Source organism: Lepus europaeus, chromosome 23 (genome assembly GCF_033115175.1).
Source record: "Lepus europaeus isolate LE1 chromosome 23, mLepTim1.pri, whole genome shotgun sequence".
Taxonomy (NCBI): domain Eukaryota; kingdom Metazoa; phylum Chordata; class Mammalia; order Lagomorpha; family Leporidae; genus Lepus; species Lepus europaeus.
Window position 1 is genome coordinate 529,565 of NC_084849.1, and position 15,335 is coordinate 544,899.

A 15,335-nucleotide genomic window follows, 5' to 3' on the forward strand; every position below is an offset into this window, starting at 1 on the left:
CAGACCGCAGGAGCCCTGGCCGTCAGAGCCGCCCTCAGTGGGGCCAGGGGCTTGTTGCCTGGACACGCGGATGTAGGCCTAGATCAGTGCAGGAAGGAGGCTGGCTAGAGCAGGTGCCCCGTGCAGGGGCTGTCCCAGGGAGACCACGGTGGGGCCCTGAGGGCACCTGGGCCCACCCCCTCCCTGCAGAGGCTGCTCCAGGCTAGATCTTGGTCGCTTGCAACCTAAAGCCCCTGGCCTCCTCACCACTTGCCCTAGGCCTCATCTCAGACAGCACTGTCCACCCTGGCCTCAGCCCCACCTGTGGCTGGAAGACGACAGTGCCCACCCTGGAGCCATGGACACGCTCCATGGGCACAGAAGGGCCTGCAGGTGGGATTGGTTAGGGAGCCGGAGACGAGGGTGACCCGGGTCACCTTAGGGCAGTGACTCCTCACAGAGTAATCCTCAGGGAGGTGGCATTAGCCAAGACGCACGGCAGCCACTGAAGCTGGGAAGGGCAGGAGATGGGCCCCGCCCTGGGCACCTTGGTTCCAGCCAGGGAGTCCCATGGCCAGTGGCTGTCCCGGCCTCTGTGAGCAGTGGCTGTGCGACACGGACCCCACTGGCAGCACCATGATCTGCTGTGCCTGCCTCAGCTGGGTCCTGACTGCACCTGACGCGGATCTGCCCGGCCTTGGGGCCTTGCTGTCCCTGGGGGAGCCTCTGAGCAGCCCCCTCCCAGGCCTGCCTGCACTCGGCCCCTCGCTCAGCAGAGTCCACCCGCACCCCGAGGTGGCCTGTGAGCCCCACCTCAGACACGTGCTCTGCCCTCGCCCTCGCCTGCCCCCTCCAACAGGAAACAGGCTGAGAGGGGGCTCGCTGCAGGGTCTGGGTGGGATGGGGCCCATCCTGTCAGGCTCTCAAAACCAAGGCCACCACGGGCAGGACTCCAAACTCGGTACACCCACCGCAGGCTGGGCGTTGAGTTGCTAGTTCTGCGCAGCCTCTGATGATGGCACAGACATCCAAAGACCCCTGGCAGAAAAGCCGCCCCCCCCCCACTGAAGGGCCCCACCCAGTGCTGGGGGTGTCCCCTTCCCGGTGGGCGTCCCTGGAGGCCTTGGGGCTTGGCCTTGGCCGCGACCTGGGAGGCAGGACGGGCAGCTGGCACGTTTCACAGCCTATTTTTTCAGTAAGAAAGCAGTGAAGACACCAGCCCCAGACTGCCCAGGGAGCCACGTGGCCACTGGTACTCACCGTGTCCCCACCAGGGCTGTGCCAGGGGTACTTAGCAGGCACCATGAAAAGGAGGCACCGTGGGGGGGTGCAGGAGGCTCCGTGGGGGGGAGAGGGGGTGCAGGAGGCTCCAGGGGGGAGTAGGGGTGCAGGAGGCTCGGGGGGGAGGGTGCAGGAGGGGGAGGGGCATATAAGAGTCTTCATGAGGGGGAGGGGAAGGAGGCTCCATGCGGGGGAGTGGGGGGTGCAGGAGGCTCTGTGGGAGGGGAGAGGGGGGTGCAGGAGGCCCTGTATGAGGGAGGGGGCATACAAGTCTTCATGAGGGGAAGGGGGATGTAGGAGGCTCCGTGGGGAGAGGAGGCCCTGTCCATCCGTGAGAGGACAGATGCCCACAAAGTGTGTCCTGATGTCTGGCAGAACTCACAGTGGTCCCTGAGGGTAGGCGAGGCCCCAAGCCTTCCTGGTGCCCAACCCCCAGCCGCCAACCCTGCCAGCCTCCCCGTGACCAACCCTGGAGCGCAGGTCGCCGTGCAGGGACTGCTGGTACAAGGAAAGGCGGAGCTCCCAGGATGTGGCCTTTCCCCAGGCCCCCCGACCCTCAGCTCCACTCCCCCCCAGACAAGACAGGTCCTGTCCACTCTGCCGCTGCACTCGCACACAGGGTAGGGCTATCTCAGCCGCTGCCAGGCCCCAGAGCTGGGGCCGCATGGGGCCGCATGGGGCCACAGCCAGCCCAGCCCCCGTCCCCGCCTATTCGCTCACCCAGAGGCAGCAAAGTGTGGGCCACAGCATCAGGTGGTGACGGTTCCTCCCCTCAGGGCTGGGGACAAGGTGGACTGCCCAGGGTGGTGCTCGGCTGATGGCCACACCCTGCTTGGCACACAGCTGGCCACTTGAAAGACACTGCCGACTCCCGGCTCCATTCACAAAGGGTCAGCAGCCGGCCAGCGACAAAGGCCCCTGAGCCCCAGGTCCAATGGTGGCCCTGGCCTTGCCGCTGCTGCAAGACTGCAGCCCCAGAGGTGGCCGCTGTGGTGGCCCCAGGAGGAACCGGCTCCTGTGCCCAGCGCCTGAACTGAGCGAGTCTGGGGGCCAGGGGGGCTCAGCCGTGCCTTGAAGGTGAGGGAGGCCGCACAGCTCAGGGGCCACAGTCACCAGGGGCTCCCAACGGCAGCTTTGCTGGGGCAGTGCTCAGGGCTAACGGCCAGCAGCAGTCGGCTGGCCAGGAGCGAGGGCTGGGTGCGGCCAGAAGGCACAGTGGCCCTGGCACAAGGCACCCTATGTTGAGTCTTCACCCTGCAGTCAGAGAGCCTGGGTGGCCCACGGAGCAAAGGTGAGACCCCCAGCTGGGAGAACCCCCACCAGCACCCACCAGCCTGCCTGATCAAAAGGCAGGGGTAGGGGCCAGCACTCTGGCGAGTGGGTAAAGCCGCTGCCTGCAGTGCCGGCATCCCATGTGGACGCCGGTTTGAGTCCCAGCGGCTCCTCTTCTGGTCCAGCTCTCTGCTATGGCCTGGGAAAGCAGTAGAAGATGGCCCAGGTCCTTGGGACCCTGCACCCACGTGGGAGACCGAGGAAGATCCTGACTCCTGGTTGGCACAGCTCCAGATGTCGTGGCCATTTGGGGAGTGAACTAGCAAACAGAAAACCTTTCTCTCTCTCTCTCTCTCTGCCTTTCTAATAAATAAATCTTAAAAAAAAAAAAAAAAACCACGCAGGAGGGGAGGGTTGGGCCTTACCTTGTCGTCTACACCACTCTCGCTGTCACACTGCAGGCAGAAAGAGAGAGAGAGAGGTGAGTGGGACCTTCATACCTCCGGCACCACCTGCCCGGGCACAGGACACAGGATTACGGGAAAGGTGAGCACCAGCTGGACCAGGCTGGCCACAGGAGGGGTGGCAGAGGAAGAAGGAAGGGGCCCAGGACAGGGCTGTGCTGGCCAGACCTCAAGCAAGGCCCTGAGTGGGCAAAGAGGCCCCCAGCACCAGGCCCTGAACCCAGCCGGCTTCACCAGTCCGCCCCACCTCCAGACACAAGAAGCCCCAACCCCACGCCAGCCTGGGACTCCCTTGGGGCCCATCCGTGCGGTGAGCTCTCTGGACAGAAGGCCCCGCCGCTGCGGGCTCCTGCCCCGCAGCAGAGGTCACAGGACCCCGGAAGACAGCGGCTCCCTCCTCCAGGAGGCCCCAGCTCCCTCACTCCTCAGGCGAGTGCGAGGGGCAGCCTGGGACGCCAGTGCCAGGCCCAGCCTGTGGGTGAGGTCAGGTGGCCCAGCAGGGAGGGAGGAGTTTGCGTCACGGCCTGCGAACCACAGCGGCTCTGGAAGAACCGAGGGAAGAAAGCAGCTGCGGGTACATCGTGCTCACGTCCGGCAAGTCATGGCCAAGGGCAGAGCCCTGCAGGACGCACAGGGGCTGACCCTGAACGCCGGCTGCGACTGCCCACTCTGCCCGCCACTCGCTGCAGCCAGACGGCGCTACTGCTGCCCCGCAGGCTTGCCCTGGAGGGGCCCTGGCCCAGAAGTGTTCGTCCACATGGCGCTGTCCCTGCTGCATGGCTGGACTCCAGGGCTGGTGAGGAGACCCAGGCAGGACCACAGGCTCTGAGGAACAGCATGTGGGTGTGGGGGAGGAGGCTGACCGCCCGCGGAGCTCGTCTGGCCGGGCTGAGAGCAGGGCTTGGGGCCTTGGGCAGGGGAGGTGACCGGGCTGCCTTGGGAGAGGCCTGCAGGGCTGTCAGGGTTCCTGGACTATTGTGCCACAGCCCGGCCTCTGAGCTCTGCCAGCGCCCACCGTGGGGGAAGATGGCAGCTCACGAAGATCTAGAACGTTGTCCAGAGTCCCCGCGGCTTTGGGTTTAATGCATCCAAGGTGAGCGCAGATCTCAGAACCAAGCACACAGCAGGGCTATGAGCCAGGCCCGGGCATGGCTGGTGTCTACTGGTCCAAGGCTGGACAAGGCCACCTTCACAGCAGCGGGGAAGAAGCTGTCTGAGGGGTCTCTGTGGGGATGGGACTGGGCGGCGGCCTGGGGCCACCTAGGCTGGGCCACCCCGGTGAGTCCCGCAGCATCTCCACGCGTTCACGCCTCTGTGACAGGACAAGCAGCCGTTTCCAGGGTTGCTGTGCAGGCCGGACACAGGGCGGTGCGGGGCACGTGCCAGCCGGTGTGCACCCTGCCACGCGGCTCAGCCAGGCAGTGTCCCCCTGCCCTGGGGCAGAATGGGTACAGTGAGGCAGGGGATCAGTGCCCACAGACGTTCACTCCACACCGCGAGGCCCTGGAACTTCCTCCCCAGCCTCCCCTTACCCTGGGATGCCAAGGGAGGGGGAACTGAGGAGTGTGGGAGTGGCAGGGCCTGGGTGAGTCCTGGCTCTGACAGTGACAGGTGAGGGGCAGGCCAAGGCTAGGAAGTGGCACTGGCCCATTTCACAGAAGAGAAAGTAGAGGCTCTGAGGATAAAAGGATTGACCACGGCCACATGGCTGGCCAGATGGGGCTCAGAGCTGAGTCCAGGCCTTGGAACTGGGGGGCCTGTGCTCTACCCAGTGCAGGCAGCACCTTGGGCCTGCAGAACTGGTGAGGGTGGGGCGAGGAGGGGAGCCCTCCCACCCACTATGAGGGCCCCCACCCAGGTGGCCTGTGTTGTGGTGGCCTCCCTGGGGAGGCCTGAGCCTGGTTCCAGTGCTACCACCGTGAGCCCAGGGACAGCTCTACAAATGCCAGAAGCAGTCCTGAAGCAAAGATGACCGACAGGGACCAGGACCGGGGCCCGGGCAGTGTGGTTCCCCAGGAACTGGAGGACGGTGCTCCTAGGGCTAAACAGATGCCCCCCAATACCACGTGGCTTCTCTGGATCCCAGGGCAAGGGGTCGGGGAGACTGCACAGCTGCCTCCTGCCTCCACGTGGTGGACAGAGACTCTGGCTCCAGGGGACACAGGAGGCCGGAGAGGGGCAGGGGAGGAGGCAGAGGCTGCTGCGAGGGGACCTGCCGCAGGGCTGGGTGGCAGGACTGGGACCGAGGGTGCAGGTGACCAGGCAGGGTGAGACATGGCAGGGGCCGCGGGCAGCCATGAGGGCCGCTGGCAGGAGCTGGTGTGCTGGGGGCGTCGGCCGACCTCTCACCTCCCTCCTGTCTAGCCTTGACACCTGATGGCCTGGAGGACTTGTCTGCCTGGCCTGGCATAGGGGCCCCACCCTACAGTGTGTGCAGCCCACCCAGGGCACTGCTGGGGGGGTGGGGCCTGAGCCCTGAGTGCAGGCTCTGTGGCCCCAGGAGTGAAATCAGATCCACACCTGATGAGTTTTGCAGATAACGGAGGGTCCTGCACACTTTACAGCACTGGGCCCGTGTGTGGTGCAGTGGGTAAAGCCGCTGCCTGCAATGGCGGCATCCCATATGGGTGCCGGTTCCCCTTCAGGCTGCCCTGCTTCTGGTCCAGCTCCCTACTTAGTGGCCTGGGAGAAGTTGGGGGAGATGACCTGAGTGCCGGGGCCTCGGCGACCCAAGTGGGAGACCCAGATGAAGCTCTTTGCTCCTGGCTTTGGCCTGGCCCAGCCCTGGCCGTTGAGGCCATTGTGGAGGGGACCAGCAGCCCTTTCTCTCTCTCCCCAACTCTGACTTTCTAAAGAAAGAAAGGAGTCTTAACAAAGAAAGCAAGCACAGTGAAGGACTAAGCGCCCATTCAAGCACTGGAGGTACTCGGCCTCCTGGGCAGGCCTGGCCGTGGGCACCCTGTGCTTCCCCAGTGGCCTGGCCCTGCCCTCCGGGGGCCTCCCACCTACATCAGCCCTCCCTGCCCGAGGCACGGTGGGCAGTGAGTCCATGGGGACGTGGTGCTGGCGTTTCTCCCTCCTGGCCCTAGGCCTCCTGGAGCACCCCTGGACTGGCCGTGGGGGCAGTATCTGAGGGGACCTGTGTGCTGTGGGGCCTGGGACGACAGGGAAACCAGCCCGAGAACAGCCGCCCCTCCCCACTTGCCTCAATTCTCAACTCGTCAGCAGGAAAAGGGTCTGGGCTCCTCCCAGCCACACACAAGCTCATCCGAGGGGCCCCCAAAGCTCCCGAGTGGCTCCCAGGGTGGCTCCTTTCCCGCCCTCGGCTGTCAGCATGGGGCCCTCACACCACGCCACACACGAGAGCCCTGCCCTGCCCACCAGTGCTTGTGCCAGGCTGGTCTCCTCAAGCCAGATACTGTCTTCACGCTGTCCCTGTGGTCAGCAGGACTGGGGCACTCAGTGTGGGGGCTGTCCTGCAAGAGTGTGGCCCGGTGCCTCACACAGTTCTGGCAAGTTCTGGGATCAGAGCAGACCTGTTCCACACACACTCTGACCCTAACCCTGCTCTGCAAACTGCGAGGCTACTTGGAGCTTGCTTGGATGCCGACTTCTCTGCCTGCACGGGGCTGTGCGCGCCTGTTCTCAGAGGCACTTCACCGCGGTGCACTTTTGTTTTTAGTTCCGGGTCTCCAGCTAAAGGGTGGGTTTTGTCCCCTACGCTCACCGTGACTGGTGAGGTGGGGGGGACCCCTGTTCCCCAGGCTGTTCCACACCCCGATGAGTCCCAGCTGCGCCTGCCTCGCCAGGTGACCGTGTGAAGTGTGCACATGGGCACAGCGAGGTGGGCTCCCACTGGCCCGAGCTCCCTCTCGTGCAAGGCCTGGGATCTGTGAGCTTTCTCCACCCCTCTGAAAACCTGGGTCCCTGCACCCGGGCAGCCCCGCCCACGCTCTCTCCACCCTCTGAAAACCTGGGTCCCTGCACCCGGGCAGCCCCGCCCACGCTCTCTCCACCCTCTGAAAACCTGGGTCCCTGCACCCGGGCAGCCCCGCCCACGCTCTCTCCACCCCTCTGAAAACCTGGGTCCCTGCACCCGGGCAGCCCCGCCCACGCTCTCTCCACCCCTCTGAAAACCTGGGTCCCTGCACCCGGGCAGCCCCGCCCACGCTCTCTCCACCCCTCTGAAAACCTGGGTCCCTGCACCCGGGCAGCCCCGCCCACGCTCCGTTTCTCCTGAGCCTCCTTCCCCACGCAGCCCGGCCGGCCAAGGATGACTAGGGCACCTGGGTCAGAGGGGATGCTCGCCCACCACAGGTGTGCTGTCGGAGGCCTGCACATCACTTATCACCAGGGGCTTCACCAGAGGCGGGCTAATGCCTTGCCCCAGGACCGGCCCCTCGTGCAGCTCATGCAGAGACACCCTGGGGTCTTCCCCACCAGGGCCCTGGGGCGTGGGGCCAGGTAGCTCACCCGGGTGGACGAGGTCCTTGGCCCCCAGGTGCACAGGTGGGAGGGCGTGGGTGCAGGTCTCTTGGTCCCCAGCTGCCCTGGGCTAGTCATGGGCCGGGGGACTGGCCGCCTGGCAATGACAGCAGTCACTGTGAGCCAGGCTGAAGGACTCCCACAGGGCTGAAGCTCCGCAGGAGATGCCCCCATCTCCCCCGTAACCCACTGACCAGTCTGCAGGGGTCAGAGGGCACAGCAGCCCGGGGTAGGGGCAGTTCCTGGGACAGGGGCAGGCCCAGGTGGGTGGAGCCTTGGCCAAGGCACCCTCTGTCCTGGAGCTGGAGGGGCACGAGGCTCCCAAGGCTGGGGAGGCACCTGGCATGGCCCCTCCTGGTGTCCATGGCCAACATCCAGTGCTGCCCAGGGCAGTGGCTTGGCTCCACCATCTCGGAAGGCCCATGGGGAGGAACAGGGCAGCCCGCCTGGGCCTGGCGGGGAAGTGGCGCCTCAGCCACCACGAGGGACTTCCCGATTCCTGATGCACACACAGCTGGGCGGGCCGGAAGCAGGACACCGACACCCTCACCGCAGCGAGGAGGCGGCCTGGGGTGACGGTTCTGAAGGAGGGGCGGGGGGGGAGCGATGGACATGCAGGCACCCCTGGGGCCTGGGCTGCTCTGGGACAGCTCTGCCCAGCAGGAAGTGGCAGCAGAGAGCCCTGAGGCCGGCAGCCACCGCCTGGGAGGCCCGGCTGACCACCGCCGAGGGGGCCCAGCAGAGGTTCTGGTCCGCGGCAGTCCCCCCTGGTGGCACGGTGGGCGGGTTCTGGCTGTGTCTCCTTGTGGGCCGTTATCCTTCTAAAACAAAATGCTGCTGGGCTGGGGGTGGGGTTAAAGTTGGGGCAGCAGTAATGGCTCAGGAAATCGGGCTCCCGGCACCCACGTGGGTCACCAGACCGAGTTCCTGGCCCTCGGCGCTGGTGCCCGGCCGGGCCCTAGGGTTGCAGGCATTTGGGGAGTGAACCCACAGAAGGGATCTCGCCGTCTCTGTCCCTCCCGCTCGTGCTCAGCTGTCACTAAGAGAATGTGGCTCCTGACTTCAGCAAGAAGCTGGCTGGTTTGTACTGCTTTTGTACACGTGACGGCCATTCTGAAGAGGCCCACGGCAGGAAGTATAGTGAATGTCACAAGCCTTCCTCAGGAAGACAGTGCCATGGAGGCGTCACGCGTGGGCAGCCCCAGGACTCAGGAAGGGGCGAGAGGGAGCCCTGGCCCTCACTGCACTGCCCTGCCTGATGCGTCAGGGGCGGGGCAGTGGGGGAGGGGCCCGGCCCACTGCTGCAGTGGAGAATGGCCTCGTGAAGGGAAGCTCCAGCCATACCTGCTCACGACGCCCCTGGGGGACGGGGCGGGGGCTCCCCAGGTCCACGGCACAGACAGGAAACTGAGGCTCAGGGGCTGCATGGTGAACCCAGGTTCCTGCAGGATGGGCGCCTGGCTGCTCACAGACACCTGCACTGTCCACCTTCCTGCATGGCTGGCCAGGGAGGGGCTGGGCTCTTCCATGGAGGATTTGTCCTCAGTGGCCCCTCGGGGACTCAGGAGCAAAGCAGCCATTCTGAGACCAGGAGCTGCCTCCATGGGACTGCACTGTGGGGTGCTGAGGGCTGGCCGGCTGTGGTCTGCAAGGTACCCTCCCCCACCCAGAGTGCAACAAGCCCACGGCAGAGTCGAGGTGCCAGGAACCCAGAGGGGAGCCGGGGCCTGGGAGCAGGAGCACCGACAGCACGGGGCCAGCAGCAGGGGTGACTTTCTCACCAGCTGGAGTTGGGGGAGGTGTCTGCCCTCAGCAGGGGACAGGCCTGGGGGCCCCTGAGTGCAGCCCCAAGCTCCACACCAGGCAGTCTTGTGCCGGGCTGGTCTTCCACTCCCCTACATCCTGGGGAGACCCCTCTGCACATGGCGGGTGCAAGGGCTGGGCAGGGCCTGCTTGGAGCTGGGGGCCTCTCACCTCTGCCACAAACCACAGCCCCCACGCATACCTCTCCCTCAACCTGACTTGTTCTTTAAGATAAGGTGTGGGGGCCAGCGCTGTGGCACAGCGGGTTCAAGCCCAGGCCTGCAGCACCAACATCCCATGTGAGGGCCGGTTCGTGTCCCGGCTGCTCCACTTCCGATCCAGCTCTCTGCTGTGGCCTGGGAAAGCAGTAGAAGATGGCCCGAGTCCTTGGGCCCCTGCACCTGTGTGGGAGACCTGGCAGAAGCTCCTGGCTCCTGGCTTTGGATCAGCTCAGCTCTGGCCATTGCGGTCATTTGGGGGAATGAACCAGTGGATGGAAGACCTCTCCTGGTTCTACCTCTCTCTGTAACTCTGTCTTTCAAATAAATAAGATAAGGTGTGGGGGTGTGGTGCTGGGTGCAGCAGACTAAGCCACCAGCTGTGATGCCGCCATCCCACACGGGCGCTGGTTCCAGCCGGCTGCTCCACTTCTTTTCCAGCTCCCCGCTAACGCACCTGGGAATGCAGCAGCAGGTGCAGCCCTGGCCATTGCAGCCATCTGCAGTGGATGGCAGCGCTCTCTCTCTCCCTCTCTCTGTAACTCTCTTTCAAATAAATAAATAAAAATACAATTAAAAATAAAATATGGTGGGGGACGTCAAGGCTGTGCCACTGCTACCTCCTCCTGGCCCTTGCCTGTGGGCCCCAGTCACATGGCCGCCACATGGCCCGTGGGCACAGCAGCCCCCAGAGGCCCCTGCGGGTACAACCCGTGCCCCACCCAGGCGCCCCGTGCTGCGTACACAGACTGACAGCCCTCACCTCACCCTCTGTGCCACCAGTGCTTGGGTGAGGGGCAGCAGGGGGAGACAAGCCGGCCCTGGGGACACAGGCGTCCTAAAGGGCAGCTCAACCGCGAGGCCAACGCCGCCTCTCCTAAGCGTGGCCTATGAACCCTGCCCAGCCCTGCATTGTCCTGGACCAGCCAGTGTGCATGCCTGAGCCACGGTGCCTGCGAGAGGTGGGGGGAGGAGGGAATGAGCCCATCTACAGCCCAGCCGTGAGCACCAAGCCTGCACAGACTGGAGGGACTGGCAAAGGCCCGTGAAGGTGCCGGGGCCCCCAGGCTGCAGCCGCGTCCTGGTATGAGCGGGGCCTGGGGCTTCAGGGCAGCCAGAGCATGTGTGCCGGGGCACGGCCAGGGCTTTGGTTCCCAGGCCCAGGCCTGTCAGCCTGGCTGGGCCTCCGAGTCCTCGTGCAGAGCATGGCAACACCAGGCCTCAAACATCCCCTCAGAGGGCTGGTGAGTGACACTGCCTGGACCTTGTGCCCCCAGCCACGAGCACTCCTGCGGGGCCCAGGGTCCAAGCAGGGCGGCCCCCAGCAGGCGGGGCAGGTACGGAGACTGCCCGGCAGAGGGGCAGGCTCCTCTCTGAAGTAACGCGGGCCCCCAGCCCCCACCATGGGGACCACAGCCCCCTGTGCTTCCAAATCAGCAAATGACCCTAATTCACCTTACGGCGCCAACCATCTCTGATGGCAGCTGGCGAGGCCACACCGAGCTCTGGGGACAAGCACAAACCAGAGGTTTGCAGGGGTCGATCTTGCCAGGCTGGGCCTCCCCACCCGGTGCAGAGGCTGTGGGAGGGGAGCCAGGCTGAGGGTCCCCAGGGGCCTGAGGTGCCAGTCAGACACACACAGGTGACAAGGTGTGCACATCGCAGACATGTGATGGCATGTGGCCACAGGCACACACATGTGCCTGAGCATCCAGGAGGCTCCAAGCAGCACACAGCCACAGATGCAGAAGCGCGGGTCCATGCAGGACAGACACAGAGGTGTGCGGGGACACAGACACAGACACAGAGAGACACGCAGGTCACCTCTGCTCAAGGCGTGCACAGCTCCACACAGGCTGCACCAGACACGTCTGAGGGACATGTCAACACACGGACATGCACAGACAGAGCCAAACACCCACATGTACACACGCAGGTGCACACACAATGTCAGCCCCACCTCGAGTGCGCACTCAGGTGTCCGAGGGTCCTACGAGAGTCCTGACCAGGAAATGGGGCCGTGGCCTCCCTAGGCCTGGACCTTCTAGCCCTCTGCCTACTTTGGGCCCCGCCTGTCTGGGACCCTGCTGCCCACTTCCTCTGGGCACAGGTCACCTGAGCCGGCCCCAGGAAGGCTGGGCCTCCACCTGCTGGGGGCAGGGAGACCACTCCTGGAAAGGCAGGGCCCTGCTCCCAGCTATCCACCTGGGGCCTGGACTCCCACCCGCAGCAGCTGGAGAGCACCCATGAGCTGGTGACAGTCTGTGGGGACGAGGCCACCAGGGCCAGAGTTGACCATCTGTACTGGCTCATGGCACGGGGCCCGTCTGTGTGCACCAGGATCCTTCTGAACACAGCAGAGTGCCGGCAGGCACCCAGGACCACCTGTAGATCACAGGGGTCCTCCCAGGGTCCCCTGCTCTGACGGGCGTCCCTGGTCTGCGCTGCAGCATGGCCCCTCCCCGCCACCATCTGTCGAGCAGCTGGCAGGCTCATCACCAGTTTCTCAGGGAACACTCAAAGCTGTGTTTGGGGAGCAAACCTGCAGACAGAGGGTCACCCAGTGGTCACTCCAGGAAGGCCCCAGCCACCTGAGGATCGCAGCTGGGCTGCCTCACGGGAACGTCCCAGCGTCCAGCCACTCTGGCCTCTCCAGGACACGTATATGCCTCCCTGGCAGCCGGAGCTCAAGACCCACCCTCACCCTAGGCATGGGGGACCCCACGTTCTTCCTGGCCATGGAGCACACCAACCTCTCTGGGAATCTGGGGTGTGGAGACCGGGCTCAGCTCTCACCAGCTTCCCAGGGTGCTCCCACCCCACCCTCGCTCACACTGCCTCTGCCCCAGCCTCCCCCCAGAGCCCCCCACCCCCACCCCACCACACAGTACGGCGCAGGCACAGCCCCACTGGCAGCTCCCAGGAGCCAAGTGCGTGACGACACGGCTGACCGCACCACCCATGGGGACACCAAGGACAAGGCGCCCGGTCTCAAGTCCTGACGAGGGGCGACTGTCCCCGAAGGAGGCGAGCCTGGCTGCTCCGGGAGGAGGTGAAAGGCTGAAGGTGGGCCCAGGGCTCCTCGGGAAAGGGGCCGGCGTGGGGGCGGGCTGGGCCACGGTCACACACAGCCGCTCACTCCTGCTCCTCACAGTGGCAGGGGTGGTGGGGGCTGTGCCGCCAGCACATGCCAGCCGGGGGCAGCCCTCCCAGGCACTTTATGGGTTAATTACAAGCCCCATAAAGGCAGCTGCGCTTTAGAGGAGCTGCAGGCTGCTGGGATAGTGGGCAGAGTCCAAGCTCCACCCTCCAACAGCCAAAGGGGCTGAGAGCTGCGGAAGGGGCTTCTGGCGCTGGGCCCTGTGACGTCACCAACGTTGTGCTACTCCAGGGAGGAAGAAATGAAGGTGGGAGGAGGGTGCAGGGGCCACAGGCCCAGGGACGTGGGACAGGCACTGGCAGAGACACATGGAGCCCAGGTCTCTCAGGCTGGTCCAAGGGGGGAGGGGTCGGGCAGGGAGGACAGCTGCCCACAGCTCCCAGGGCCCCAGAGGACCCCGGAACTGTATCCTGACCCCCCTGTTCCCTAGACCCCTTGCCCAGCCCGCCCCCGGCAGCCTCGTCCACCCTGTGCCCACCCCACTCTTGCAGGGACCAGAACAAGCTGGGGCTCCGGAGGGGCAGGGTGCAGGGGCTGGGCACCCAGGTCGGGGAGCCACTGGGTATGTGAGCTGGGAGACTTACGGAGTAGCCTCTCCCGGAGACCGCCTGTGCCGAGCTCTGCGGAGGGAGGAAGAAGCGGTAAGAGCCCTGTCCCCGACAGCTCCCGCTGCTGCAACGGGGACCCAACCAGCCAGGCACACCCTCCCCTCCGTGAGGGCTGCAGCCACGGGGAGGAAGACAAGAGCTGCGCCAGTGGGAGCCACCGCCTGCTGGGACGCCGCCTGGGGCCTGGCCCATGAGCCTGTCTCTGGCCCAGCAGGGGCTGGTGGTCTTGGAGAGGCCCCCACAGCAGCGCCCTCCGTGGGTCCACAGCCGCCCTAGGGGCAAGGCCCCTCCAGGGGGGCAGGGAGACTGTGGGGCCCAGAATCTCAGCCCCGGGTCCAAGCCCCACACCTCCCCCATTTCCTCCCTGTGCTGGGAAGCCGGGGAGCTCCCTCAGGTTCAAGTGGGCCTGAGGCCTGTCCGGAGTGACTGCTGGGCCCTCCAGCCACAGGGCCTCCCCCAACCTGCTCTCCCATCCGTGGCAATGGGGCTGGGAGCAGCGCAGTCATGGCCGTGACATGAGGATGAGGCTGGCCACTCAGCCCAGTCCTGCAGAACACGAGTGCTGCCCTCCTCCACTGCGGGAGCTGGGGTTGACCCCTCTGCCCCCCCCAGCCCCTGGTCCCCATCACACCCCCTGCAGTGAGGGCCCACCCCTCCCACTGCGAGGCAAACCCTGAGCCTGAGCCCTGGGTGTGGGTCCTGGTCTCTGACAGCTCCTGCCTGGCCTTCCCAGCTCCGGGCCCCTCACTGTGACTGCTGGCTGTCCCCTGGGGGCCTGGGGTGGTCTCTTTCCTCAGCGCTCCATGCCCCTCTGCCCAGCAGTGTCGGCCCCTACACAGAATCGGTGCAGGCACACGAGAATAGCCGCCCACCTGTCAGCTCCAGGCCAGCTCAAGGTAGCAGAAGCACTTGTAATGGCGTGATAACACGTCTCACGCCCAGGCCACCTGAGGCTGGCGTGTCTGCCCTGCCTGCTCTCCTGTTCCCACCACGGCCGCCACCCACGGGCCATGGCCATGGCCAGGTTACCCTTTCACACGGGCTCCCGTGCAGGCGGCTGCTCTCCGTGAGGAGCCCGGCTGTGGCGAAGGCAGCGAGCTCACTGCCAGCACCATGCCTTCGTGTGACAGGACCTCCCCAGGGTGGCTGGGCTACTCACATCACTGAGCTGGTCCCGGGAGCTGCTGCGCTGGGAGCTGGTGGCTTCCAGGATGCTGTCCTCGTCACTGTTCCGGTCGCCCGCTCTGGACATGGCCACCTTCACCTGGGGCAGGGAGAGACACTGGCTCAGGCAAACACACACCTGACCCTGCTGGCACCGAGCCGCCGGCCGGGGTTGTGTGCACTCTCCTCGCCGCTGACCCCAGCCTTGAGGATGTGGCGCACTGCTGCGGGCGGCGTCCCTGAGGGCCTGCGGCTGGAGGGAGGGGCAGCAGGACGGGCAGAGCTCGCCAGGGGAGCAAGCCACTCCCGCCGTCCCCAGCCCTCTCGTCTCTGAGGTGGGACAGACCCAGAGAGGAAATGGCACCAAGTGACATCGGAACGGCTATCAGCTCTGTCCTCCGACGTCCGAGGGTGAACCCACAAGGTCCAGTGAGGCAAAGGCCCCCGGTGGAGGTGGACTGGGGCCGGGGTCCCTGCCGCTGAGCCTAGCCCAGCCCCTAAAAGCCACCAGGTGTCACATCCTCTGGGCCTGGCAGTCCCTGCACAGGTAGAAACTCCTGTGACAGCTGCTGGCCCTGCTGGACGTCAGTGGACTCAAGGGTCCGTGAGCCTGTGCAGGGAAGCAGGACCCGAACCCTAACCCAGCGCTTCTCTAAGTGGGGTCCCTGGACCAGCAGGTCAGCAGCACCGGGGAGCTGGTCAGGGCACATGTCCGTGCCCCACCCCGCCCTGCTGGGAGCAGGGAGGGCTGGGACCCGGGGTGCCTGTGCAGGTGCTCTCTGCACAAGGACCAGCAGGGGAAGGTGGAAGCGAGGCTTGAAATACACACAGGCCTGCTGCCCAGGGAGGAGGCGGGCGGCTCGCTGCTTCACACAGCGCCTCTGTGTGCCTGGCACAGGGA

At 65.5% G+C, this 15,335-nt stretch overlaps 1 protein-coding gene across 3 annotated transcripts in view; it reads right to left on the minus strand.

Annotated features, from left to right (window-relative positions):
- Window positions 1-15,335, minus strand: part of FBRSL1 (fibrosin like 1) — a 53,264-nt gene that overhangs the window by 14,070 nt on the left and 23,859 nt on the right. For all 3 annotated transcript variants that reach the window (XM_062181874.1, XM_062181873.1, XM_062181875.1), the window contains exons 3-5: window positions 14,430-14,534; window positions 13,247-13,282; window positions 2,958-2,987 (exon numbers count right to left, since the gene is read on the minus strand). In XM_062181874.1, coding sequence (XP_062037858.1) covers window positions 2,958-2,987; window positions 13,247-13,282; window positions 14,430-14,534 — 171 coding nt within the window. The remainder of the gene's footprint in view (window positions 1-2,957; window positions 2,988-13,246; window positions 13,283-14,429; window positions 14,535-15,335) is intronic.